We start from the raw sequence: 26,653 nt of genomic DNA on the forward strand, positions 1-26,653 counted from the left end.
TGTTTTGTTTCTTAAAATTTTGCAAAATTAATTTTTAAATTTATCTTTCAAGTTTAAACACTGCAGCCTTCTGCCTTTAAAGAACATGGTAATATATTTTAAAATTTTGAAGTTTAATTGTGGCCCTAGGCCATTGGTATTGCACCTTGCATATGTTGCTTCTTTAAATTATTTTATTGCTATCTTAATTGGATTAACATCGAGTATTGATATAAGTGTCAGGAAGTCGTTTCTGAAAGTATTTGTGTGGAGCGTAGCCATGTATGGAAGTGAAACATGGACGATAACTAGTTTGGACAAGAAGAGAATAGAAGCTTTCGAAATGTGGTGCTACAGAAGAATGCTGTACATTAGATGGGTAGATCACGTAACTAATGACTAGGTATTGAATAGAACTGGAGAGAAGAGAAATTTGTGGCACAACTTGACTAGAAGAAGGGATAGGTTGGTAGGGCATATTCTGAGGCATCAAGGGATCACCAATTTAGTATTGGAGGGCAGCGTGGAGGGTAAAAATCGTAGAGGGAGACCAAGAGATGAATACACTAAACAGATTCAGAAGGTTGTAGGTTGCAGTAGGTACTGGGAGATGAAGAACCTTGCACAGGATAGAGTAACATGAAGAGCTGATCCAACCAGTCTCTGGACTGAAGATCACAACAACAACAACAACAACAACAATTAGATTCTAATCGTGTTAAGATTTCTTGTTGGAGGCCTTCAGCCGTGAAATAGTTGCCTTCGGTAAAGATTCGGCTATGTGCCGCTTTGATTGTAAAGGTTATCAAATTACAATAAATGACAATTACAAGCAGCAACTGACCTCAACCGCTGACCCTTTCCACAATCCTGTTACCTGTAATGCCCAGCGAGCTTAGCGGGCTTCTCAGTGTCCTCTACATATGTAACTGTATTCTTGAACATGAAAAATTATACTCTGACTATTACTTTGTAAAAATCAAGCCAGAGCCTTAAGTGGCACAATCCAGATAGTCAACTGATCATAAAACATGAATTGGAGAGATACATATGTAACCTTGCGTAAGCACATTATATTTCTGAGAAAAGTTACATACATATCTTCTAACATTCTGCGTGGTTTCTGCGACTGTTTGTTCTATATCGTGTCTCCCTACCACTTTCGCCCAACGACGCTCTGAGCGTGTTTTTTAGGGAATTGACTAGTTTGAACCTGGGACCTGTTGCTGGTAAGGAGACGCCAGACCACACATGACATGTAGAGTTCAGAAGAGTTCAGTGAGACTAGCGATGATATAACCAAATACTTAATGATTTCAGCGTCAGCTCCACTGCACTCCCTGTAAAAGAATCTTAATACTACCTAAATTTAGTGGAAGGGGTTCAAGGCTTTCCTATTTTTAGTTAGCTGGTAAAATAACGTCGAAAAATCAGTTAAGTTTACCATTGGAAATTTTATTCTACTCACAAAACATTGTTTATAAATTGCACTATTGATAAAAGGAAATGTTTTCATACAGGATGGTAAAAATCAACTGCATTCAACAAAAATGTGAACGTATATCCCCTGAATGGGTTTCCAAGTTCTACAATGGATCGAAGGATGACCTATGCCATATCACATCTATAATCTAGGTTTAAATTAAGTTTCACAAAAGAGAAAACTATCAAAATGGTCTACAGTGACCCTAAATTATCTTTAATTACTTATCTAACTTGTCGTAAATTACAGTGGCTGATGGGGCTTCTCAATAACTATATAACAGAAAAATCATCGCGTTTCAGATTTTTACTTCAAGTGGCAAATGTGAACACCATGAGCTTTAATTGACGATCGACACTAGTATTACGCAAAAAGGGGATGTAACAGATGAGACTTCTGCAGTTCTGAGTGAAGCTTTATGCGCTGTTATGCGGCACTGAAAGCGACGAACAGCTCTTAGCTCGAGGTAGAATTCCTGGGTATCAAATATTGGCAACACATCACGGAATTGCCACGTATATTAAAAACGACATACGTCAGTACAACGTAATCCCGACCTCTGAATACCATTCTTTCTTTGCCTCATCTGTACAATTAGAGAATACGGTGATTATAAATGTCTACAAACTTCCTTCCTCACCCTGGCCTGATCCTATAGCTATTGTCTGCACGAGTGAAAATATTGTAATAGGGGTTTTTAACAGTCATCATACATTCTGGGGCTACTACCAGAATGACAATAACGGCATTAAGTTGGTAGAATGGGCCGAAGTAAACAATCTGACTCAAGTCTACGACCCTAAAGACAGGGGTACTTTTCACTCAGCCCGCTGGAAGCAAGATTACACACCAGATCTATGTTTCGTCACCCCTGGCTTAATAACACCAGTCCCTCGAGTCCGGAGACAAGTGCTTCAAGATTTCCCCCACAGTCAACACAGGCCAGTAATACACAAAATCGGAATCCAATTACCAGCTATGCGTTCCACGCCCACACCTCTATGGAATTTCCGAAAGGCAGATTGTAAAATGTATACCAACTACATTGAATCTAACATCTGGTGGATTCAAGCAGTACCTGAGAACTACACAAAATTTGTAGGATTGATGAAAACAGTAGCCAAAAGAACTATCCCAAGAAGTTTCCGCAAGGAATACATACCAGGTTGGAATGAGAAGACCAACAGATTAAGAGAAGAGTGTGATGAAAACACCAGGAAAGAGAAAGCATCTGAAATATTACAATCTCTGGACAAAGCTAGGAGAGATGGGTGGATAAATACTGTTGAAAATTTAAACTTTACTCATTCCAGTAGGACGGCCTGCTCAATGATACGAAAACTAGATTCTGCTTCCACACAATGGAAGGGGACCACCCCTGTCAATGTTAATGCAGTAGCTAACCATCTTGTTGATACCGCTAACGCCAAACGATAAGAATCTCAGCAGACTAGTAAAATCCAAACTCAGGCAACCAAGCAGACAACTCAACCTCACGACGTATATTCACGACCTTTCTCCATACAAGAAGTTGAACAAGGTTTACATTCCCTTCAAAATGGAAAAGCAGCAGGATTCGACGGGATTTATCCGGAACTACTAAAGAACTGCAGCCCGGCTGCAAAACAATGGTTGGCATTGTTTTTTAGTAACATATTGGAATGTGGGAACTTACCCGCAATATTCAAAAGACCAAAATCATTGCTATCTTGAAGCCAGGAAAAGATCCAAACTTACCTCAAAGTTATCGATCAATAGCCTTGCTTTCTGTCACGTACAAGCTTTTGGAAAGGCTGATATTGAATGGAATAGCACCAGTAATTGAAGAGCTAATTCCAGTTGAACAAGTGGGATTCCGTCCCGGTCGTGACTGCACTGATCAATTCCTTTCACTGATCACTTTTGTGGAAGCTGGTTGTGAGAAGAAGCTGAAGAGCGTCTCAGTCTTCCTTGATCTCAAGGCAGCTTACGACACTATTTGGAAGGAAGGTCTTTTATTGAAACTGATCAAGGTGGTGCCCTGTGTGAAGATATCAACTTTAATCGAAAATATGCTATGTAACAGAATAATTCAACTTTACTCAGAAAACAGCAGAAGCCGACTCAGCAAATTAATAGTCTACCACAAGGTTCCGTCCTCTCTCCAGCACTTTTCAGCGTATACACTCATGATCTGCCTAACACACTCTCCCGCAAATTCATATATGCGAATGATATCAACCTCACTGTTCAACACACTAATTTTGCAGAAGCAGAGAATGTCCTCAACCAAGACCTTGTACTCCTGGATGAATACTTTAAGAAATGGCATTTGAAACCGAACCCTCACAAACGTGAGGTATCTACTTTTCACCTGGACAATAGGCTCTCAAATTACCAACCAAGTGTCAATTTTAGAGGGGAAGCATTACAATATCACTTATCTGGGTATGACTTTGGAAAGGACCCTAACGTACAAAGCCCACTTACGTAAATCTGCTGCAAAACTGAAGAGCCATAATAACCTTCTTCAGCGTCTACCTGATACATCATGTGGAGCTCACACCAACACATTGAGAACATCTGCTCTGGCACTCGTCTATTCCTCAGCAGAGTACTTCTCTGCAGTATGGCTTAATAGCTGCCATACTCACCTTGTGGACACTCAACTTCGTCACACTATGCGTATCATATCTGTAACATTACTTGCTACTCCAGTCCAATGGCTGCCGGTGTTGTGTAACATACCACCTCCTCACATCATAAGACAAAAACATCTTGCTCATCTGTGGTCAAGAATACTGAATAACTCGTCACTTCCAATTCACGAAGATGTGAGACAGCTAGAATCATCCAGGTTGGAGTCCCGTAAACCGGCATATAAAACGACCATGGAATTGTTATACAACCATTTCGACCCCAAAGACAGCTGGCTGAAAGAATGGACATCTATCCTTTCTTCCAGGAGTGCTAGTTCTGCAAGGTTCGCAGGAGAGCTTGGGGCGTGAGTCGTGCTTGGGTAGCTTATTTGGTAGAGCACTTTCCCGCGAAAGGCAAAGGTCCCGAGTTCGAGTCTCGGTCCGGCACACAGTTTTAATCTCCCAGGAAGTTTCAAATCAGCGCACACTCCGCTGTAGAGTGAAAATTTCATTCTAGAATGGACATCTACTCCACAGGGCATCTTGAAAGTTGAAGATCCAACAGTAAGGCTAAATGGTTTCAGTTTACAAGATACGCTTGGAGCAGGCTTAACGGCTTCAGAAGTGGTGTGGAAAGAAGTACTTCGATTCTTCATAAATGGGGTTGGGTGGACACCCCATGCTGTGACTGTGCTGACGTTCCACAAACAATGAAGCATATAGCAGTGTACTGTCCCCTTCGTGCCTTCCCTGGAAATCTAGTGAATTCGAACCTGGTTACTTCCGAAGTGGTGGACTGGATCAATGGTTTAGATACAAAGATCTAAACTGTATTTTAATGTGTCTGTGGTACTGTATTTTATGTGTTATTGTGATTGTTATGTATCATATGCTAAATAATATAACTGTATTGGTCACAGTATGGTAAGCGACAAAACGCAACAAAATGATATTCACATAATAATTCTGAAGGGCCTTCTGCCAAAATGTGAATTATTAATAACTAATTGATCCTACATAAACTTCATGAGGTGAATGTTGCGTGGAAACTTAAAAGCAGGACTTTTACGACAAGCAGTGAACGTTGTACCTTCTCCTGGAAAGCCTTCTAAAAGCCATAGTAAAATGTTACGATAACCAGAAGTGAACTGTGTCAATAACGAACAAAACTATGCTGTTTATGGACGTTCATGCCACCTTTGTGACCTTCGTTGACCTTCAAAGACCTTACTGTTACACATCATTGGATTCGTCTCGATAGCCGCTAGCAGAAAATAAGTGTCAAACTATAGCATCCCATTTAAAAAACAAATCTGACCTTCATATCTCTGAAGGGACCCCACCTAGCAACAAAAAACCAACGTCATATTATAGGCCCCGTTGTCGCGTGCCACTTTCGTCCCAAAAAGCTTTCAGCTCCTGTCATAGTTTCGGAGTTAATCTTGGTGGCAACAGTTAGTGTCTTAACCTGTATATTACAATTTAAGTCGTACGATATTGTAGTTCCTGTACATTAATTTAACTGTCAGCCTCTATATTTATCGTGTAACCGAAATTTAATCGATTACTTTCAGTACTCATGTAGATGACTTCACACTTTCCGTTATTTAGATGCAGTTGCCACGTTTGGCACCATTCAGATATCTTGTCTTAACCATTTTTCAATTGGTTTTGATCTTCTGATGAGTTTACGACGCGGTATATGATACATAACCTGCGAACAAACTAAGATGGCTCCTCAGATTGTCTCCTAAATCGTTTACATAGATTAGAGATACCAGAGAACCTATAACATTTCCCAGGGAAACACCAGATATTAATTGCGTTTTACTCGATGCCTTTCCGTCAGTTCCTACGAAATGTGGCCTTTCTGGCAGGAAGTCACGAATCCAGTCGCTCAACTGAGACGAAACTCCGTAGGCACGCAGTTTGATTAGAAGTCGATGTCAAAGGCCTTTTCGAAGTCTCTTAATATGGGAATCAGTTTGAGATCCCTTGTCGATAGCACTCATTACTTCCTGAGAATAGAGATCTAGTTGTGTTACATAAGCACGATACTACCCGAGTCTGTGCTGACTGTGTCTCAGTAGATCGTTTTCCGAGAGATAGTTCACAAATATTCGAACACATATGTTCCAAAATCGTACTGAAAATCGACATTAGTGATATGGATATAATTCAGCGGATTGCCAGTATTTCGTTTTTTCGGTCTTCGTGCCGTTTGTGCAACTTTCCAGTGTTAGAGTACGGATCTTTCGACTAGTGAGCGGTTGCATTGATTGCTAATTATGGAGCTATCGTATCGGCATACTGTCAAAGGAATCTAATTGATGTACAACCTCGACCGGAGGACTTGCCTTTATTAAGCAACTTGAACCGCTTTGCAATACAGAGTATGTGTATTTGTTGGCAGTTGTTCTTTATTCAAATTTTGGAATATTTACTTCGTCTATTTTGATGAAGGGATTTCGGCAACCCGTATTTAGTAACCCCGCTATAGACGTACGTCATCAGTAACATTACAACACGCTACAGCGAAAGCCTTTTTTTGCGGTAACAGTGATGTTTTCCCCTTCTGCGAGACGCCAGGTAAACATTTACAGATTTATATTTCAGAGTAACTACATTTATTTTCTTTCGATGTGCTCACGCAGTTTTCTTTCATTTGTATTTCCTGTGGCGTTTAGGGAACTATGACAACGTGGCATCGCACTTCTCTGGTGACGCAACGTTCCGCATTTCCAGTCGCGGAATTTTCTTTTCGACGGGCAGCTGACCGCGAGAACATTGATGCCGAATTGTCACGAGCCTCATTGCGCTTCATCGTAGTAATTCAATAAATGACATAAAAGAAACAGCTGCGTTTTGTTATAATATGATGTAAATGAGCAATTAGCATTGATGTCTGAGTGATGGCGGACGTAGTCTGTTAATGGCGTATAAGGAAGATATTAACTGTATCGTACGCTCTGAAAACAATCAGTGGGTGTACTAGTCATTCAATAAATCGAGATATTAGACGATTTATTGCAAAGGAAATATTACAGAACTAAGTGTTTTCTTTTTTTTATTTCAGATGAATGTACCGATTGGCATAAAAAGCTTTAAATTATCTGAAAAATCATCCATGTGAAAAAAGGTGTATAGTTAATAGCAAATAAAATTCAAGGATAGTAATTCAATGTCAACATCACTGAATGAAATTTATCTCAGATTCAGTAACTAAAAAAAAAAACCACAAGGAGAAAATTTAATTAAATTTGGAACAGTTCCCTGTGCTCTACATCGAATCTTACAAGAACCTGCAGTTAATGACAAAAGTGCTTCATAAACGACAGGAAGCGATTTATTTTATAACCACTGCAATGAAAAGAAATATTTTCCGGTTTGTGGAGTTACATCGAACTCTAAAACAATCCGAAGCTGTTAATAAATATAATTATATAACAGAAATGTGAAGAATGGAGGAACTAAAAACGAATAACAGATTTCGTGTACCAGGAAGTAAATAACTTATATTTCGAAAAAATAGGGGGAAACAATAAATGGATGATGAAAGATAGGAAAGATAATGAAAATGCAGAAAACAAATAGTAACGAATAGGTGGAAGAGGTACTTGAAATAATTACATGAGCCAGCCACGGTGGCCGTGCGGTTCTAGGCGCTTCAGTCCGGAACCGCGGGACTGCTGCAGTCGCAGGTTCGAATCCTGCCTCGGGCATGGATGTGTGTGATGTCCTTAGGTTAGTTAGGTTTAAGTAGTTCTAAGTTCTAGGGGACTGATGGCCTCCGAAGTTAAGTCCCATAGTGCTCAGAGCCATTTAATTACATGAGAGAGATGTTGTCCAGATGCTTTGGATATGAAGGACGAAAAACAATTACTCCAAGGCGACCAAGAATTTCCAGTCACTGTGGAAGAAACTGAGATGGCACAATGGAAAAGCAACTGATGGGAGATAGGATTCCGAAGGGGCGCAGTGTCGTTGATCAAAAACCGAGCGAGGCGGTGCAGTTGTTAGTACATTGGATTCGTATTTGGAAGGACAACGGTTCAATTCCCTGACCGAGCATCTAAAGTTGAGAGGCAAGTGGATGAAGAACGGATCGGTTTCACATGTTGAAAAGGTACAGGAAATGTAACTGTAATATCATTGTTACGAACAACTGGAGAAAGACAGCTAAGAAAATGGAGGGAAGCAGTTTTTTTTTTTTTTACTTCGATTAAGCTTGTGATATGAATTGGAAAGAAATGTGGATAATGAGCAATTTATATATATACTAAAAGTAAAAGTAAGAAGGGAGTTGAGATGGCAGAACGAATTAAAACTGAGAGAGGGGTAGACAAAGCTGTTGTTCTTCATCCACTCTGTTTAATATTTATAGAGATGATTTATTTATGAATTGCTTCCCACCAAACAGTGGTGTGACAGTAGGAGGAAGAATTAATGATGCCATGGTATTACTATGAGAAAATGCAATTAAAAATATATGTGAACACCAGCTAAGAAAAATGTAGGATGAAGATAAATTTGAAGAGGTATAAGGCAATGCCTTTCACAAAATAATCAAGGAAAGTAAAGTGAAATTTTGTAATGAGTTAGTGGAAGAAGTTAATAATTTCAGGTGCCTAGGATGCAAGACAACCTGTAATGTAGCATGTAAAGAAATAAAAACAAGACTAGTTACTGCAAAAGAAATATTTTACAAAAGGGGGAGTATTTTCTGTATTCCGGTAAGTGAAAAATTAGGGATAAGTTCATCGGTTTTGGATACAGTATTGCCCTGTTAGACCGCCAAAACCTGTACACAATGCCGAAGAGAGGAGAGATGCTTAGAGGCTTTTTCTATGTGGGTTTGGAGAAGAATGGAAGGTGTGAAGTGGAAAGATTAAATACAGAACGTGGCTGTGTTCCTCATGATGAATACCAAAAGAAAAATACTCGAAAATACTGAGAGGAATCAAAAAAATTTGCTAGAGCGGTGAATGAGAAGACGCAATGGAATGGTGACTGAGATGAAGACAAGGGGAAGTAGAACAAACACGTCAACTAGTCAACAACATCAAGATAAACACATCCTATGCAGCTAGGAAATGAACAGTGGGAAACTGAGAGGACTGTAGAATGGTGAACTTGCAGCGATAGGCCTGCGTAATAGACAGAACACACTACCACCATCATTATGAGAAGTGAGGCGAAAAATGCAGACTGAACAGGAATGAAATCGGAATATACATTTAATTGCAGATGAACAGACTAAGGTGCGAAATTCAGAGCTTGGCTTCGTAGTAGACCAGCAAATTAAAACAAAAATTACAAATACTGAATGCGACCTAGGTAGAATAGTGACACTTGTCTAAATATTACGTAGAAATCATTCGCATCTATACGGCAACATGTTCACATTCTGACGAGTAGGCGGAAGAACTCTGCAAAGAGTTATGGTACTGAAGCTGATAAAAGGCATCAAATTGCTCTAAAATTAGAATGGAGAAGTTTTATATGAAAGTTTGACGAAAATAAAAGAGCAACTGCTTCGTGGGAACTTTGGATATAATACGGAAACTGCTAGGAACAATAATAGTTTATGTCCTTCGCACATTACACCGGAAAAACTAAACACGAAATGGATCAAATAAACTAAAAGTAAATTGATTTCACTTTATTACAGAATAAATACTTTATACAAGATATGAATATCCGAAATTACTTAGAATATCATGTGACCATGCAGCCACCAGAAACGGAGAAAAATGTATACAAAGCTAGAAATAAACAGCCTTACCATCCAGGGAGTCCGATATGCACATTACGAGAATTTATTTATGAATGACGAGGATTCCTGTCCAGTCAACGGCAGCACGTGTGGCAGATTGTTTTAGTTCAAAAAAATTTTTTTTTTGTTGTGGACCCCATTTCAACTACAAAAAAGCACTGACGAAAACCAGTGATCCGATTTGATTAGCGTTTATATCGTTACGTTTATCTTGTTCTCTTTCTTGGTGACTCTGTCGAAGAAATTTGTTCCATGTCTGCATTTACTTGTCAGAACAAAATTAGTAACCACATAGATGAGCTTCAACCTGATACTAAAATAGTAGAGTAAGCAGGACTTGTTAATGCCTGAATGTTGCACGGAGAAACGCTATATTCAGGACTCCCCCAGAACACTGGTTCGACGCTCATCGCAATCTTGTGTGTTACCGCTGCGTTACTTATCAGCCAACATTCAGGCGCGGTTATGGTAGGCCTTATAATGCCTCTTGATGGCGCCCGAGAATACTCGGTTTGCTGCAACAGTGTGGAGACAGCTAAACAGCGATAATCTTGAGTCTTAGTATGTATTACACTTTTACGCTGAAATGGACAGTAGAGCTGAGCGGACGAACTCATTTCTATACTTTTGGGCTGCCAAAGGCACTTCAGTTTTTTTAACTACGTATACTTTTAATTAATTAATATTTCAGCTGATTTACACGGAATATATGCACAAATTAAAAGATACACAAGACAAAAGAGGGTGCCTTGTGAAACCTTGTGCCATTTCATGTCGCAACGGTTTTTTTTTTTAGGTCTTTATGTAGACAGTGGAACTTGGTAGCAGTATTCACTCACTAACGCCCAACGTGTATTGAAATTCTTAAGTGAGTATTCGTTGTTACAAATAACTACAACGTCAGGTAATAAAGGAGTTCCCATTTTTTCTTCAATTTTTCGGTGGTCCTCTAGCCATTAACCGGCGCAATGGTAAATTTCTCACGTTCTAGTTTATTTTAATCAGATCTATCATTGAATTTCGTTCAACATTTGTCCAACTCAACCTGCTTAACAATCTTATTTACATTTGCAGTACTGCTGACATAACCTGCAGACCCTTAAAACACATTTCTAAATTCACTTCCAAATAACTTTATGCACAACTGCACAACTACAACAATGATAGATATAGCTGCTGAAACAAATGTGTGTTCAATTCAGTGAAAAGGCAATTTTTTCATCAGTATTGGTTTCTTTTGTTACTGTTTATTTACATTTTTTTACAAAATGTAGGTACAAAAAGTGTTCAGATGCATATTCAAAATGTTGCGGTTACTCAGTATATATAAAATCAAACAATATTCAAAATGTTGTGGTTACTCAATATATAAAATCAAACAGGCGACAAATCTACAAACATCGCTTCCTGAAAACAGTAACTGTGGTTCACAAACCAAGACTATTACATTTCTTCAGATTCTTGTAAGACAAACCATCACATCTCAAAATATTGCCGCAAATAACATTTTATTTGATGATTTCTCTACGTCCTTGAAGATTTTCGGTCATTGTGCACGATGCAGTATAAAGACATATTTCCTCTTCAAATCATTTCCATTTCAAGCTTATTTAAAACGGGCTTTCTTGTAACGTACGAAGAGATGAACTTTATTATTTTAATTACAGTTCTTTATTTTTCTTTTATGTGATCGTCTATTTTTATGTAGAAATCAACAAAACTAGCAACCGTTGCTCTTACTATATTTGTTATCATGTCATTCAAGCCTCTCTATAAAATAAAATTGACACCATCTGAAAACCACTTTCAGTGCACCAAAATCATACGAAACTGTCCGTGTTATCTCCCTTTAGTAATAACACAACGAATGTACCCCTTTGCAGACACACCTTTGCATAAATATCCGAATCTTGAAAGGCAAAGCAAACGCAAGGTTAACTTTTCCAAAACTTGTTACATCATTGCCATACACCAAATTATTGACTGTTACTTGTTTGATTTGTAAACGTACTCATTCGTCTGTTGAAAACAAATGTTAATTCTAGGTAGTTTGATTAATTTTAATGGCATTAACATAAAAAAGAACCTTTTAAATGACTGTATTCACCCTTAACTGTGCTATTTATTACGACATCGACTACTGCAGTTTCGATTTTAGGTCATTTTCAAGACGTTATAGGAGCTGAAAACACAGCAGTAGTCAATAATAAAAACAATGTAAATGATGTGAACCCCTATGGCTCATGTCAGCCTTGGTGACGTACCACATTGGTACAAGTCGGATGGGTTATCTATCTCAGTCGATAGCGCACGAAGCCATTTAAAAAAAAATTATGAGAAAGAGATCCCCCCTACAAATACAGATGTGTACAGGAACATCGAGACATTTGTCTACAGGATCGTCGATAGATAGGAAGTGTTTACTCTGTAGTGAAAGTACATCGCCGTACACGGGAAGCTTATACGATAACCGACTAATTTAAATTCTAAAAATGTGTGTATATGGTTGGGGACCAAATGCCAGTGGAGGTGCCTTGAGCATATGTCATAGAGTCACAGATGTATCTTTGACTATCATCTCCAACACAAGAACCGACCGTTTGATACCAAACTCTTCTCTCAGAAGAAAGCTTTTAGCCGCCGGTCTTAAAGGTGTTCACTCGCATTCAGAGGCAATATTGCAGAGAAGTGTCATTGACAGTTTTCGTTGTATCGAGTAAAGTTGGATTTGCTAAATTTTTCGATAAAGTTTTGTATCAACAAGTACAATATAACCTTGGCGTCATTACTATTGTGGAAATTGCAGTCACAAGCACTTTCGTATAGCAATCACATCAAACTGGTATTTCTGAGGCAGTTTTACGAAACACATATTGCGAGAAAATTATCAATATGGAAGAGACTCCGTCAATGCGAGTAAATAACGTGTTAACCGACCTCCCAGTGCAATAAAAAATATATCTGAAACCTTGATATTTAATTTATATTGATCTTTACAGAAGAAAAAAAAAGTGGGACTATTGGTTAGTGAGATTCATGTTAGATGAATTTATATGTATATCTGTACACATTAGGTTGATAACTTGACGCTGTAACTGCAAGAACCACACACACACATACACACACACACACACACACACACATACACATAAACAAACAAACGTTGGCAGAAGCTATTTTCATGTTCTGAAAGTAATGGTCCATTGTCCAGTTATGATGTCTTTCCTTGTAACTGATGACATGCTGGAGAAGACGCTCTAGTCTCGCTCCAGTCGTTTGTAAGCGACGTCCATACTCGGAGGCGGCGACTCCAGCAAGAACTTCCTTCGGAGGGACTCGACAACTATCAGAGCGTACACTTGTAGAGCTGCAAGAAGGAAAAAGTTGGTAACAAGCTCGTTAGTAGTACTGAAAGAAGAAATTAGATGGCATATATGGGATTTCCTGAAACAAATTTATGAAGAGGATCATATTTACATAAGGTTACAGATTTACTAGCAAATCCAGTCGATGGATAAGCAATGAATTGTAAATTTAATTTTCTGTGTTCTTCGTATATACTTTCGTGTCTAAAACAGCTGCCATGAGAAAAGGTAATAAATTTAAGAGTCGAACGTCCTGTCGAAATTGAGCCCATCAGATACAATAAATTAATTTGGACAGGAACAATCCATGGTCTGATTGAAGAGTTGAACCTGGCATTTCTGTTATTTGGAAACAGAAACCGAAGAAACCGTAAATCAAGATAGTGGGAAGCACATTTCAATGATGATACTCCAGTATGATAGTCCATTGTACCAGTGTTAATATAGAGAACTTTGTTGCCGGGAATACTGATACACATGAATCCACTGGCTGACTGGCATGTCTCATGTGTCGTTCGTAACTGATTTAGCGTCATTACTATCTGATTTCTATTCCCATTAATTAATAAAATAGTTAACACTTGCTGTTAGTAACATCAGTGATTGCCAGCATTACGCCATCTACTTTCATACTGATTCCTCCTCATGTAATATAGTCTCCACATGTAATACAGTCTGCAGTTTAACTGTGTCACAGATGGGCCAGGTTGAGCCCACAGACGCATCAGTCCAATGATTTTGCATTCAGCGAGACCTCCTGGGACTGCCGCTAGCTTTTCAGAGGAGAGTGTTAGGAGATCAGGCGAGTTGATCGCCTAGGGCGGGTAACACATGTAGAGTCCACGCAGGATGCTGTAGCCGATTCACAGTGATCAGTTTTATTCAAAAAGTATGGGCGAGTTCATCCGTTTGTTCGGAAGGTGAGCTCGACACTGTCTCTTCCTTTCAGCCAGTCGGCGAGAACAGAATTGACGCAAACACCCTGCAATTTTTCTCAAGTGATTTTACTGAAACTATTTGGTAAAAAATTCATTTTTGCTTTACTTGTAGCTTTGTACGTCACGTTCATTATGATGAGCCCATCGTTTCGTTAACGGTCTTAGTTACTGTGACATGTATGTGGATGTAAGACACTGCGCGAAATTCGAAAAAGTTTGCAATGAAAAACAGGGACCGCTATGATTTTACGCTTGTCGCATATTACATAATACGTTACTGCATATGAAATTTAGATAACGTGCTGGGAGGAGGTTTCTATCTCTCAACAGTCTCGAAGAAGTTGACCTGACTAAGCACTCTCATTTGCGATCTCGCCGCGCCAGCGATAAAGTCAGAGTGAAATATTCACATCATTCCCCATATTTCATAAACGGTTTGATATATGGAAATGAGATTCTGGCAAATTACAGCATGCAAAGAGGAGAGTAATTTTCCGTTGGCTATTGTGCAAAATTTCATTATCTACCATGTTATTCCACTAACTACAGACTTTTTGATGAAAGAATGTAATTTTGAGGGCCATCAATAGCTGGTGAAACGAGAAATGCTATGCGTTTTAGAACAACATACTGAAGACATTACACGTTTATTTGTTACAAATGATGTGCTTTTTCAAAAGATACTGACCTTCCTTCTCCTCACTTCCTCATTTAATAAATTTAATAAACCACTGTTTCAGAACTCTCTCGCAATTGCGTCCACACAAGGTGTTGAAGTGAAATTCTGTACATTCCGCTGTGTTTTAGCAAAAGAATCTAATTTTAATATGGCAACAAGAGAAATATGTAGCTTTTACTCAAAATTCCCCACTCATAACACTTCTCTGAAAGTTACAAATGGTTAACAAGCCAGGCGAAATGAATCTCTGCATTTTCAACAGAATTCTTTTTAGATACTAACCAAAGTAGAGGTGACAGATAGTTTTGAATGGTCACCACGCAAGTGTGGGCGTGAAGGGGCCCTGCTTAATATTTATAAAAAAGTGTTTGTAGGCTTCAGTTTAGACTGGCACTTCCCCTCTAGCACTCGGCATTTCTCCTACAGGACCTGCCTGTAGCCCCCACCACTGCCGCTTTCCCCATACGTCTGCGCTTCCACGGGCAGCGTGTTCTGTGTGGACTCTACCTGACAGCGGTCTGGGCATTGTTTAGTACAGACATCTGAGGGTAGCGTTCCTGCACTTCTTCTTATAGCGCGTCCATCATAACATGTGGTCCTGGCGTACATTCACAGAAGTCGTGTAACATAGCACGACAAACAATGGTGCTTGTGCAGAGTCTTACTTTTCACAAACAGTGCTGACCAACCAAACACGTCTCCAAGCAACATTGTTTTGTGCCAACAAATCGCCTTCCAAGAACGCTGTACAGGCAAAGATCTCATCGTTCCTGAGACGTTTTAACACCAATATCGATTGTAAGTAGGTTATACTAGGTAACTATGTGTATGTGTCTATGAAGTGGTTAATCTTTACTATTTAAGGTCATTGATTTGTGAGACAAAATTTAAAGTTTGTTATGAATGTATTGCAAAAGATATAGAGTGTTTAAAAATAGTGAAATTTTATAATATATGTCTGTTCACAAAAGAAAATTTATACATTGGAAGCTGGTTCATGCTTAGCAAATTGTATCGTAAAGTTCAAGGGTTGGAACTTTAATTGAAGCAACTATTTATTTACAGCTCGTACAAAATAGATACGTGCTTCAAAGTTTTACTGACCTTAAAAGCAGTCACCAGGATTGTGTATAATCCGCTGCCAGCGATGTGGAAGTCGTAGGGTACTCTTAGCAGTGCCAGTTGTGTTGACAGTTGGAGCAGTGTGGTCTATTGCCCGACGAATTTGCAGCAGTTCTGAAGCAAATACCGTGAAGTGTTTCCTTCAGTTTAGAAATCGAGTTGAACTCATGAGGGCTTAAGATAGGGGAGTGCAGTAGGTGGTATAGCACTTAGCAGTCCTTACGACTAAGCTGGTCGTAGGTCGTGTTCCAAAAATGAACGGCATAGAGACAGAAATGATGACACTTTCTGGAGGACCTGAGCATCATTTTTAGTACAATGCTCAAGCACGTACAGTGCAAGCTGTTACTGATTTGTTTGACTGATAGGACTGCTAAGTGCTATACCACCTACTGCACTCCCCTGACTTAAGCCCTCGTGAGTTCAACTCGATTTCTAAACTGAAGGAAACACTTCACGGCATTCGCTTCAGAACTGCTGCACATTCGTCGGGCAATAGACCGCGCCGCTCCTACTGTCAACACAACTGGCAATGCTGAGAGTATCCTACGACTTCCACATCGCTGGCAACGGGTTATACACAATGCTGGTAATTACTGTGAAGGTCAGTAAAACTTTGAAACCCATATCTACTTTGTACGTGCTGTAAATAAATAGTTGCCACTATTAAAGTTCCAACCATAGTGTAAAAGCTGTAGGGCAACCCCTCCGCTACGGAAGTGGCTTGGCGCACGGGAAAAGGTGGTTTTGGTGGTCTACCTGGGCGGCTACTTGGTGGGAACGCTAGGCAGTCAGTGGCTAGCCATTGTACGGTAAACATCGAGGGTGCCAAGGGAGGCATTTGGAAGTCGATTTATGCGGAAAATTGCCTCGGATGTGGATTCGGGTGTTGTCTGGTGCTCTTGGTATTATGGAATGGCTCTAAAACAAGAAAAATCCGTCGCCAAGAAGAAATTGTAAAGAGCATTCAACATCAAGAGTGTGAGACCAGTTAGCCACCACGTTGCTTGCCACCACTATTGCGTCACTGCTCCGCCAACTTCAGGAACACAGATACGTATTATAGCATGAACCAGTATATTTGTGTGAATGTTTTTCAATAATGATTTCAAGTGCTATAAACCTATGTTTGAACCTTAAAATTATCCTAATAATGAACCAATGCAGGATCTCATCCTAAACGTGCAGAAACCGAGTATCCTGTTTCTACTAAATAGTGACTTGTTTCCATATTAAATGTGCTAAAGTTCAGTGCCAGAGTGTGTAAATGTTGCTATCTAAAATACCTGCTTCACAGGTGGTGAAAAAGGCACATAAATTGAACTTACATGGAACGTAAATTTCTATTGATTGTCACCAGGAACTATTTTCTGAGGAGATTTGAGCTTTGTGTTTGAGTAATTTGCTTTACAGGATAAGAATATAACTATTCCAAGTGGGGTTAGGAATCAATATTAGTGAATTGCACTTTGGTTCTGAAATAATCACAGAATTTGCCTGGAGAGACAGTAACAGTTTATGGGTCCCCACCATATTCTTCTCTTCTAAGGAAGATAAGTGGGATTTTCGTTGCTACTAAAAGAAATCTGTGACATTTCTAAAAATGAGAGTATTTCATTTGTGGTATGTATATGTTAGTTAAGTCAGAACTCTTTTCATGCCCAACTTTAGTCCAGTGTGTCCTGTAGTAACATCTCAGTGCTGAGTTGATTAATGATTGCAATAGTAACTTTTATTATTATGAGTGAAGTACCATTTATCTTCCCATGATTACTGATTTGTGTAAATGGTAACTACTGCTATCCATAATGTAATTCGCCCTGTAGCCTTGTGTATCCAGTGCATTCTTCAAAAGGAGTATTAATGAAAGTCACTTTAGCCAATCACATTCAGTTTCCTTCAGTATAATGTTCAATATAATATGCTTATGCTGGTGACCGTTTATTGTTTCATTTGTATGAATTTCACTACTTACATTATCTCCAAAAGAAAGTCTGTTTAGTTTTTCTATTAATTGCCATAAGTACAAAATTACTGTTCGATGCCCTCTGTCCATTAAGTGCAAACACAGGGTCAAATACAAAAATCTTCCCAGAGGGTAACACTAGTCTGTGGGCATAGAGTTATACTTGGCACAAACTTGCAGTAGAGTGTTATAAAGTGACGGAGCTGCATTGTGGACAGGAAAACTTTCTCTTTGTGAAGGGATGGGCAGAATATTCTGGCGCCACTTCACAGGGTGTGAACAACCTCTGATCTAAAAGGTTGAAAGAGAACTAATCATTGGTTAATGTTAAAAAATAGAAGATAACCTAAGTCAGGATGCCAGTTTCTGAGAAATGTGGAGCTGGAGACGACTTATTGGCTGAAGGAGAAAACATAGCTTACACTTCGTCTGGAGATCCAATGCAGGGCTGATCTATCGCAGTCTGCACCAGATCACAGTGGTCGCTACTTCCCACACAAATGACTACAGGATATGGTGAGAAACTGCAGCTTGGGAGAGCAAGGTACGACAATTACCATACGTTTTTAAGAGTGTTGTTAGAATCAAATACATTCCATGAATTTAATATTTTTCCTGAGTGACTGAAGGATCATTCATGGCTTGAACAGTAATACAGTTTTCGTGTGTAGTTTTGCACTCACCTGGACGATTGAGGCAATCACTGTGTATCCACTACATATTTGTCTTTCCTTTACAAGTTTGCCGATTATGGTTTTATTTTACTCATCTAAACAATCCATTCTTTGGCTAGACATTCAAATTTTAGATGGGTGCTTTTTCATGTCAATAATTATGAATTTTCTTATTCTGTGCATTTCTTGTGATAGAACAGATCATTTAATAAGCTGTTATTTGTATATATTAGCAGGGAACTTTGTAGGAAACAGGGATTAATGAGCATTTCATAGTTAGATGATCACCCTGTCTGTTGTACTTTGTGAGTTGCAACGCAATGTCTAATGTCTTTTAGAGCTACTCCTGTCCTATTAGTTATCCTTTGCATAACACCTTTTATTAAATGCCCACAAGCCCGTGTGGAGCGATCTGTCGGTCACTACAAGTGAAGCAGATCGTTCTGACATCCGTATGGGTATATCGAAAGCTAAGTTGTACTCCCACCTAAATACAAAGTGCAAACTGGTGATCGCTTTTCATTGGAATCTAATGAAATGTCGTAAATTCGAACCCGAATTTATACTCCTTACTCTGTATGATACGTAGCTGAGAAATATCAGTCACTGTTCTTCTTACATGTGTTACTACGTTGCCAGGGAACAGAATACGCAAGATATTACTGTTATAGACGTCAGACCAAAGATTGCTTTGTCGCACATCTCCAAGCTACTCACCCTGTTCCATAATTATCAAAACCTACATCCACAAGAACCTGTTATTTTGTAAACAGCCCTTGGTCTCCCATAACAATTCCCCCCTCCCCTATTTCCACCCATTATCAAGTTGATGGTTTCTTGATGTCTCAGTTTGTGTCTTATCAACTGACTCTTTTTTTTTCGTAGTCCAGTTCTACCACAGATTTCTTTCCTCCCTGATTTAGTTCAGTACCTCATTAGTAATCCGATCCATATATGTACTTTTCAGCCTTCTTGTGGAGTTCCACATTTTAAAATTGCGACCATCATGAATTATTTAGCTGTCCAAACAGCAAAAGTCATCAATTACCCTGGTGTGAAAAATTTCAGGTTGAATGTAAGTAACTTTCGGATGATGTGTCACTACCACTTAACATAGATTGATGAAACTTGAACCATACATAGAAACAACTACTACAGTATAGTACAGAAGGTAACTGGGATATACGCAATGAAACAAAAGAAATGACACTTTGAATGAGATTATAATTACAGTGAAGTCACCGCGATTTATGATGGTCCCTTGGACAGTACAAAGGACGGGATATGGTTCATAACGGGGTATGTTGTCATAACACACACTAATGTATGATCTGAAAACTGCTTCCATGTTGACCACATGGTTGGTAAGTGCTTATCTTAGGGCTTTCCGTTCGTCTACCACCATGTTTGACAACTGCTGGATGGTCGTTGATGCTTGAGGACGTACTATGTCTTATAATGCCATACTGTACATGATGGTATATTTGACATTAATAATCTAAGGGAATTGTGGTATCGATAGTAACGATGCCACATAGTTTCAAAGGTTGGCACTACCACGAGACACCGACGGTAGCGCCCTCTAGCTGGTGCTGTGCAGCTCTACGAGCTCCGCTACAGATTCTGCCCGTTTCATGAGGTGCAGACAGCCAGGAAACTTCGCTTCAGCTTCTCTACATACGACGGGTCTAAGACTTCGCATCTGTACAAAGTTATGTATTCTTTCTTGCACCAGTAAACCATTTTTAAACTCACTGCAGTACCGACGTGAATTTCCTGTTCCTGTTCCTTAGCCACGCGCCGCCTCCCAGGTGGGATACAAAAGGAATAACACTTGAACATATTTGTTCTAGCATAGGCATCTGTATCAGTGGGCGAGTAATGCTAGACCATAGCTCCAGTATAAGAGTGACTGTAATCCCACACGATGTAAGAACTGTAGATTGTTTATATTAAATATTGGAAGACTGTTCACCTAGATATGTGGTGACCAGACTGCACAGGTAAGAGATTTCACCTAGACCTCGAGTGACGTGTTGTCGTGGATAAGCTCTTGTAAACATCTTAATTGATAACAAAATCACAAAAATTAAATAGCTCCATTGTCGGTATATATCTCTTAATGTACTCTTATGAAATATCATATAAGTACCTGTAGGTATCAAGCTATTCCCTATAAACCTACATATGATACCATTAGACGTAAATTGAGAGCTTTTAAATGGTTGTAGTTTGTCATATTCTTTGTGACGTTGTATAAAGGAAAATTTGATAAAGAGTTTTAATAAAATGTTTATAAAAAATTTTCTAAAATGATGTAAAAAGGTTTATGTATACATTATGTTTTATAATGCCACTGCGTCATCTGATATACTTATGTGTACTCTGGGGGCTGTCAGTTGTAAAGCAGAGCACTTGCAATCGGCGCAATAACGTAGCCGTTGTTTTAAATCTGGCATCCGACTTCTAGTACAGCTCACGTTACCAACATGGATCTACATTGCATAGCACCACTTACTGTACTGAAGGGGAACATTACATAATGATGTTAACAAAGGTATGGCCAATATCCATGTGTGCTAACCTTGGATATTATTATTGGCGTTGTTATGTTAGCTGCTTTATCCTAGCATTTTTGGTCCTATCTTTTGCGGATATGACTATGGCAACAGAGAATTCCCGAAACCGGTAGTGTATATTAATTATGATTTTAGCGATCTTGGCAGTTGAAAGTTTATTCAGTGTTCATATCTTCGTGTATACGCTATTTGATCTGCTCACTTTACTGCATAGTTGATTTTTGGACATTCAGAGGGACGACTCAAGATGAGCTATACACATATGAGACCAATAACACGACGTACATATAAACAGCAAGACTAAAGATAAGAGATCGAAGCAATGAAACACGAATTATTAATTTTATGCACATGAGCTGTGTTATATTGAGGTCATTATGCAACATAGGCCGTTTAGCCTTGTTTAAAAGCATGAATTGTCGCTCTTTAAGCGGAAGGCAGGATCCGAAGTAAGAACTCATAATATAGGGAGTTTCAAACATTTTCACCCGAATTCACAATGTAAATTCTTCTTTGTAAATGAAGAAAAAACTTGGAGTTTATTTTAATTTACTCATAGGCCTACGAAGTTTGGACTTTTGAAAAGGATCCCATTTTACAAGAGTATATGTTTCATATGGACACACATATAGTTTTGGTTTTCTTTTTCTTTTTTCTCTTTTTTTTACAATTAAGAGTCAGAATTTTCAGAACTTTTTTTTTTGGCGGGGTGGCGGTGAAAGCTCAAAACAACACACGAAACTCTGCAGAGCCTCTCTCGTGTCCTGGTATGGTATGTGACTGGCTGTTGTATTCCACTTAAACAGAATTCTTCATCATCATCATTGAACACAAGAAGTGAAAGGAAATTATCAACTTTCACTTAAGCGCCCTGAATGAAATTCACAAAACCCTAATCATTTTCTTATCACCACCATGAAGGGCTTGTAGCATTCGAGTCCTGTACGTTCTCAAACACATGCCTCTATAGAAATCACCCCAGACAGCCACAGAAGGAATGGCTAACTCTCGGCTGGCACAACCAGTAATACTTCTGTGGACTTCGTGATACAATCTCCTGGAAGCTCTTTGTGTCTTTAACGAGCACATGGAGTCGACCTGTGGATTTTCCCTTGCACAAAAAAAAACTGTCTGCGTCTACATGACATCTACATCTACATTACTACTCTCCGATTCACACTTAAGTGCCGGGTGGAGGTTGCATCGAACCACCTTCACATTACTCATCTACCGTTCCACTCTCGAACATATTTTGTTGACGTCCACTAAGTACAGAGAAATTATCAAAGATAAATCAGAGCTCACATGAAGAGATTCGTGTGTTAGTATTTTCCGCGCGGAAAAACTAACAAATAAATCTTTCCGAGTGAGCTTTGATTTCCCTTTGATCATTTCTCCGTATGTAGGTGGACGTCAACAAAATATTTTCGCATTCGGAGTAGAGACTTGCAGATTTAAATTTCATAAAAAGATTCCACTTCATCGAAAAACGCCTTTGTTTTAATGATTGCCACCCCAACTCGCGTGTCACACCTATGATATTCTCTCGCTCATTTCGCGATAGCCAAAAACGAGCTACCCTTCCTTCACTTTCTGATGCCTTCTGTCAATTCTACTTGGCAATATCGCCATATCTCGCAGTAACACTCCACAGGGGAACGGACAGGCGTAGCGCTCATTAATACATCTGTTGCATCGTCTAAGTGTTCTGCCAGTAAAACACAGTCTTTGGTTTGATTTCCTCAGAACATTACCTATGTGATCATTCCAATTTAAGTTATTCGTAATTATAATTCCAAAGTATATAGTTGAATTCTCAGGCTTTAGATTTGTGTGATTCAACTGGTAACAGAAATTTAGCGGATTGCTTTCAGTACTCATGGGTATGACCTCACATTTTTCATTAATTAGGGTCGCACATCTTGTCTAAATTATTTTGCAAGTCATGACTTTACGAGACGGTAAATGACAGCTTCATCCGCAAATGATGTTAAGAGAACTAATCAGATTGTTTCGTAAATCGTTTGTGTATATCAGAAACAGCAGAGAACCTATAACACTTCCTTTGGGAATGCCAGATATCACTTCCGTTTACTGTATGACTTCCTGTCAATTAGTACGAACTCTGACGCGAAATCACCAATCCAGTCTCACAGTTGAGAAGACAGGCACGCAATTTGATTAGAAGCCGCTTGTTAGGAATGGTACCAAAAGCCTTTTGGGTATCAAGTAATATGGAATCAGTTACAGCTTCATTGTCGATAACACTCATTTCATTATGAGAATAAAGAGCTAGTTGCTTTTCACAAGAACGATATTTTCTAAACTTATGCTGATGTGTGTCCACAGATCGTTTTCTTCCAGGTAATTGTCTCTTGAAACTGCTGTTGCCGTCGTCAAATGCTACGGGCTGTGGGAGAGCAGTGGCGAGCTCTACGCGAAAATCAGGCCTATAGTTTTCATTTAATTTCACCTGTTGGAACGGAGAACGCAAAACGCCTTTTGCTGCTGTGGCGTTCTCTACACGAAAATCACGCCGCACAGTTGTAACTGAATGGCACCTGCCGAAGCGCAGAACGCAAAAGACCTTTTGCTGCTGTGCTATCGCCGTCTCGAATCGGTGTACAGTCGTTGATGCACGACCGAGAGAGCGAGTTAGCTGCTCCTGGGCGACCCCTACCGGAACCACACCAAACTGCAGTTTATATCTGACGAGAGGGTAAAGTTTACTAGTCATCTCAAGTTTCAATTAACATTCATATAAAAAATGGAGTCTTGTGAATTCCGATGAACCTCTATGAAACGACCTGCAGTTAGTGGTCGAACTCTGTTACCACGTGTATCTTATGTAAAACCAGCAAAGCAAGCAGTGCTACGCAATTGCTAAATATTTTCAGGAAATGAATATACACTCCTGGAAATTGAAATAAGAACACCGTGAATTCATTGTCCCAGGAAGGGGAAACTTTATTGACACATTCCTGGGGTCAGATACATCACATGATCACATTGACAGAACCACAGGCACATAGACACAGGCATGCACAATGTCGGCACTAGTACAATGTATGTCCACCTTTCGCAGCAATGCAGGCTGCTATTCTCCCATGGAGACGATCGTAGAGATGCTGGATGTAGTCCTGTGGAACGGCTTGCCATGCCATTTCCACCTGGCGCCTCAGTTGGACCAGCGTTCGTGCTGGACGTGCAGACCGCGTGAGACGACGCTTCATCCAGTCCCAAACATGCTCAATGGGGGACAGATCCGGAGATCTTGCTGGCCAGGGTAGTTGACTTACACCTTCTAGAGCACGTTGGGTGGCACGGGATACATGCGGACGTGCATTGTCCTGTTGGAACAGCAAGTTCCCTTGCCGGTCTAGGAATGGTAGAACGATGGGTTCGATGACGGTTTGGATGTACCGTGCACTATTCAGTGTCCCCTCGACGATCACCAGTGGTGTACGGCCAGTGTAGGAGATCGCTCCCCACACCATGATGCCGGGTGTTGGCCCTGTGTGCCTCGGTCGTATGCAGTCCTGATTGTGGCGCTCGTCTGCACGGCGCCAAACACGCATACGACCATCATTGGCACCAAGGCAGAAGCGACTGTCATCGCTGAAGACGACACGTCTCCATTCGTCCCTCCATTCACGCCTGTCGCGACACCACTGGAGGCGGGCTGCACGATGTTGGGGCGTGAGCGGAAGACGGCCTAACGGTGTGCGGGACCGTAGCCCAGCTTCATGGAGACGGTTGCGAATGGTCCTCGTCGATACCCCAGGAGCAACAGTGTCCCTAATTTGCTGGGAAGTGGCGGTGCGGTCCCCTACGGCACTGCGTAGGATCCTACGGTCTCGGCGTGCATCCGTGCGTCGCTGCGGTCCGGTCCCAGGTCGACGGGCACGTGCACCTTCCGCCGACCACTGGCGACAACATCGATGTACTGTGGAGACCTCACGCCCCACGTGTTGAGCAATTCGGCGGTACGTCCACCCGGCCTCCCGCGTGCCCACTATACGCCCTCGCTCAAAGTCCGTCAACTGCACACACGGTTCACGTCCACGCTGTCGCGGCATGCTACCAGTGTTAAAGACTGCGATGGAGCTCCGTATGCCACGGCAAACTGGCTGACACTGACGGCGGCGGTGCACAAATGCTGCGCAGCTAGCGCCATTCGACGGCCAACACCGCGGTTCCTGGTGTGTCCGCTGTGCCGTGCGTGTGATCAATGCTTGTACAGCCCTCTCGCAGTGTCTGGAGCAAGTATGGTGGGTCTGACACACCGGTGTCAATGTGTTCTTTTTTCCATTTCCAGGAGTGTACATCCTAATCCCCTTCTTCGCTCTCTCCATATACATCTTCTCTGTCCCCCTTTCTTTGTCCATTTCCTCCACTCCCCCGCCCCACCGTCTTCCTGTACTTCATCTCCTACCTCCTTTCTCTGTCTATCTCCTTCTTCCCCTCTCTCTCGCCGTCTCTTCCTCCCCGTCTCTATGTCCATTCTCTCCCCGCCTCTCTCTCTCCATCTCATCTTCCCACTCTCCGACCTTGAACCGTGTTTATCGTTATTGCAGATGAAAACTTAACTGGAATTTGCAGCCACTTAAGATGAATGAGTAAGTCGGTTGGGGTCAGTGTGACAGGGAGTTTGAGAGAGACCTCTGTAGCGTCTCGATTTGTGACGATAGTAGCTTCGACGACAGTATTTCGCGTAGTCATAAGACGTTAGTTTCGAACGATTCAACTAACATAGTAGTATACCTATCACAGGGCGATAAGCCACAAATACAGCTACCTTTTTTTCCTGCTAAAACCGACTGTGGGGAAGAAACAAGAACAGAAATTGTTGTGTATACAATATTTTTTTGCAGTTATATACAAAGTGTAATGTGTAAAAGTGCTGATATTTCTGTTGTTGACTGACGACGGCATACTGAACAACATTACGTCAGTACTTACATCACTTGTGGACTAACATTTATAGCTGTTACAAGGCGTATGTTTTTAGACTGGTTAGGACCTCCAAGTGTGTATGGCAATACAAGCCTGTAATGCCTATTTTGTCACGGGCAGCACGTCAGGTGTTGAAGTGTGGACACTTAGATGCACAAAGGTGAGTCTACACTGACAGTCATAATTGGTTGAGGTCACTGGTGCAGTTACGACCATGTAGAAGATATGAAGTCGTAAAGTTTGTGATGTTTTTGTGGGAAAACTATTCGACACAGAGAAGCAACAGCCAGCAGACCGATGCATGTACATACACACTGAGGTGAGAGTCATGGGATAGCGATGTGCACGTATACAGGTGGCGGCAGTACCACGTACACAAGGTATAAAAACGCAGTTCATTGGCAGAGTGATTCGTGAGAAAAGGTTTCCGACGTGATTATGGCCGCGCGACGGGAATTAACGGACTTTGAACTCGGAACGGTAGTTGGAGCTAGACGCAGGGGACATTCCATTTCGGA

The 26,653-nt window shown here is 40.4% G+C and overlaps 1 protein-coding gene across 1 annotated transcript in view; it reads right to left on the bottom strand.

The window, feature by feature from the left end:
* Window positions 1-11,082: 11,082 nt before the first annotated feature.
* The window catches only part of LOC126187534 (uncharacterized), an 81,962-nt gene continuing 66,391 nt past the window's right edge, over window positions 11,083-26,653 (bottom strand). The window contains exon 6 of the mRNA XM_049928675.1: window positions 11,083-13,223. Coding sequence (XP_049784632.1) covers window positions 13,114-13,223 — 110 coding nt within the window. The 3' untranslated portion in view covers window positions 11,083-13,113. The remainder of the gene's footprint in view (window positions 13,224-26,653) is intronic.

This window comes from Schistocerca cancellata, chromosome 5, assembly GCF_023864275.1.
Source record: "Schistocerca cancellata isolate TAMUIC-IGC-003103 chromosome 5, iqSchCanc2.1, whole genome shotgun sequence".
Taxonomy (NCBI): Eukaryota; Metazoa; Arthropoda; class Insecta; order Orthoptera; family Acrididae; genus Schistocerca; species Schistocerca cancellata.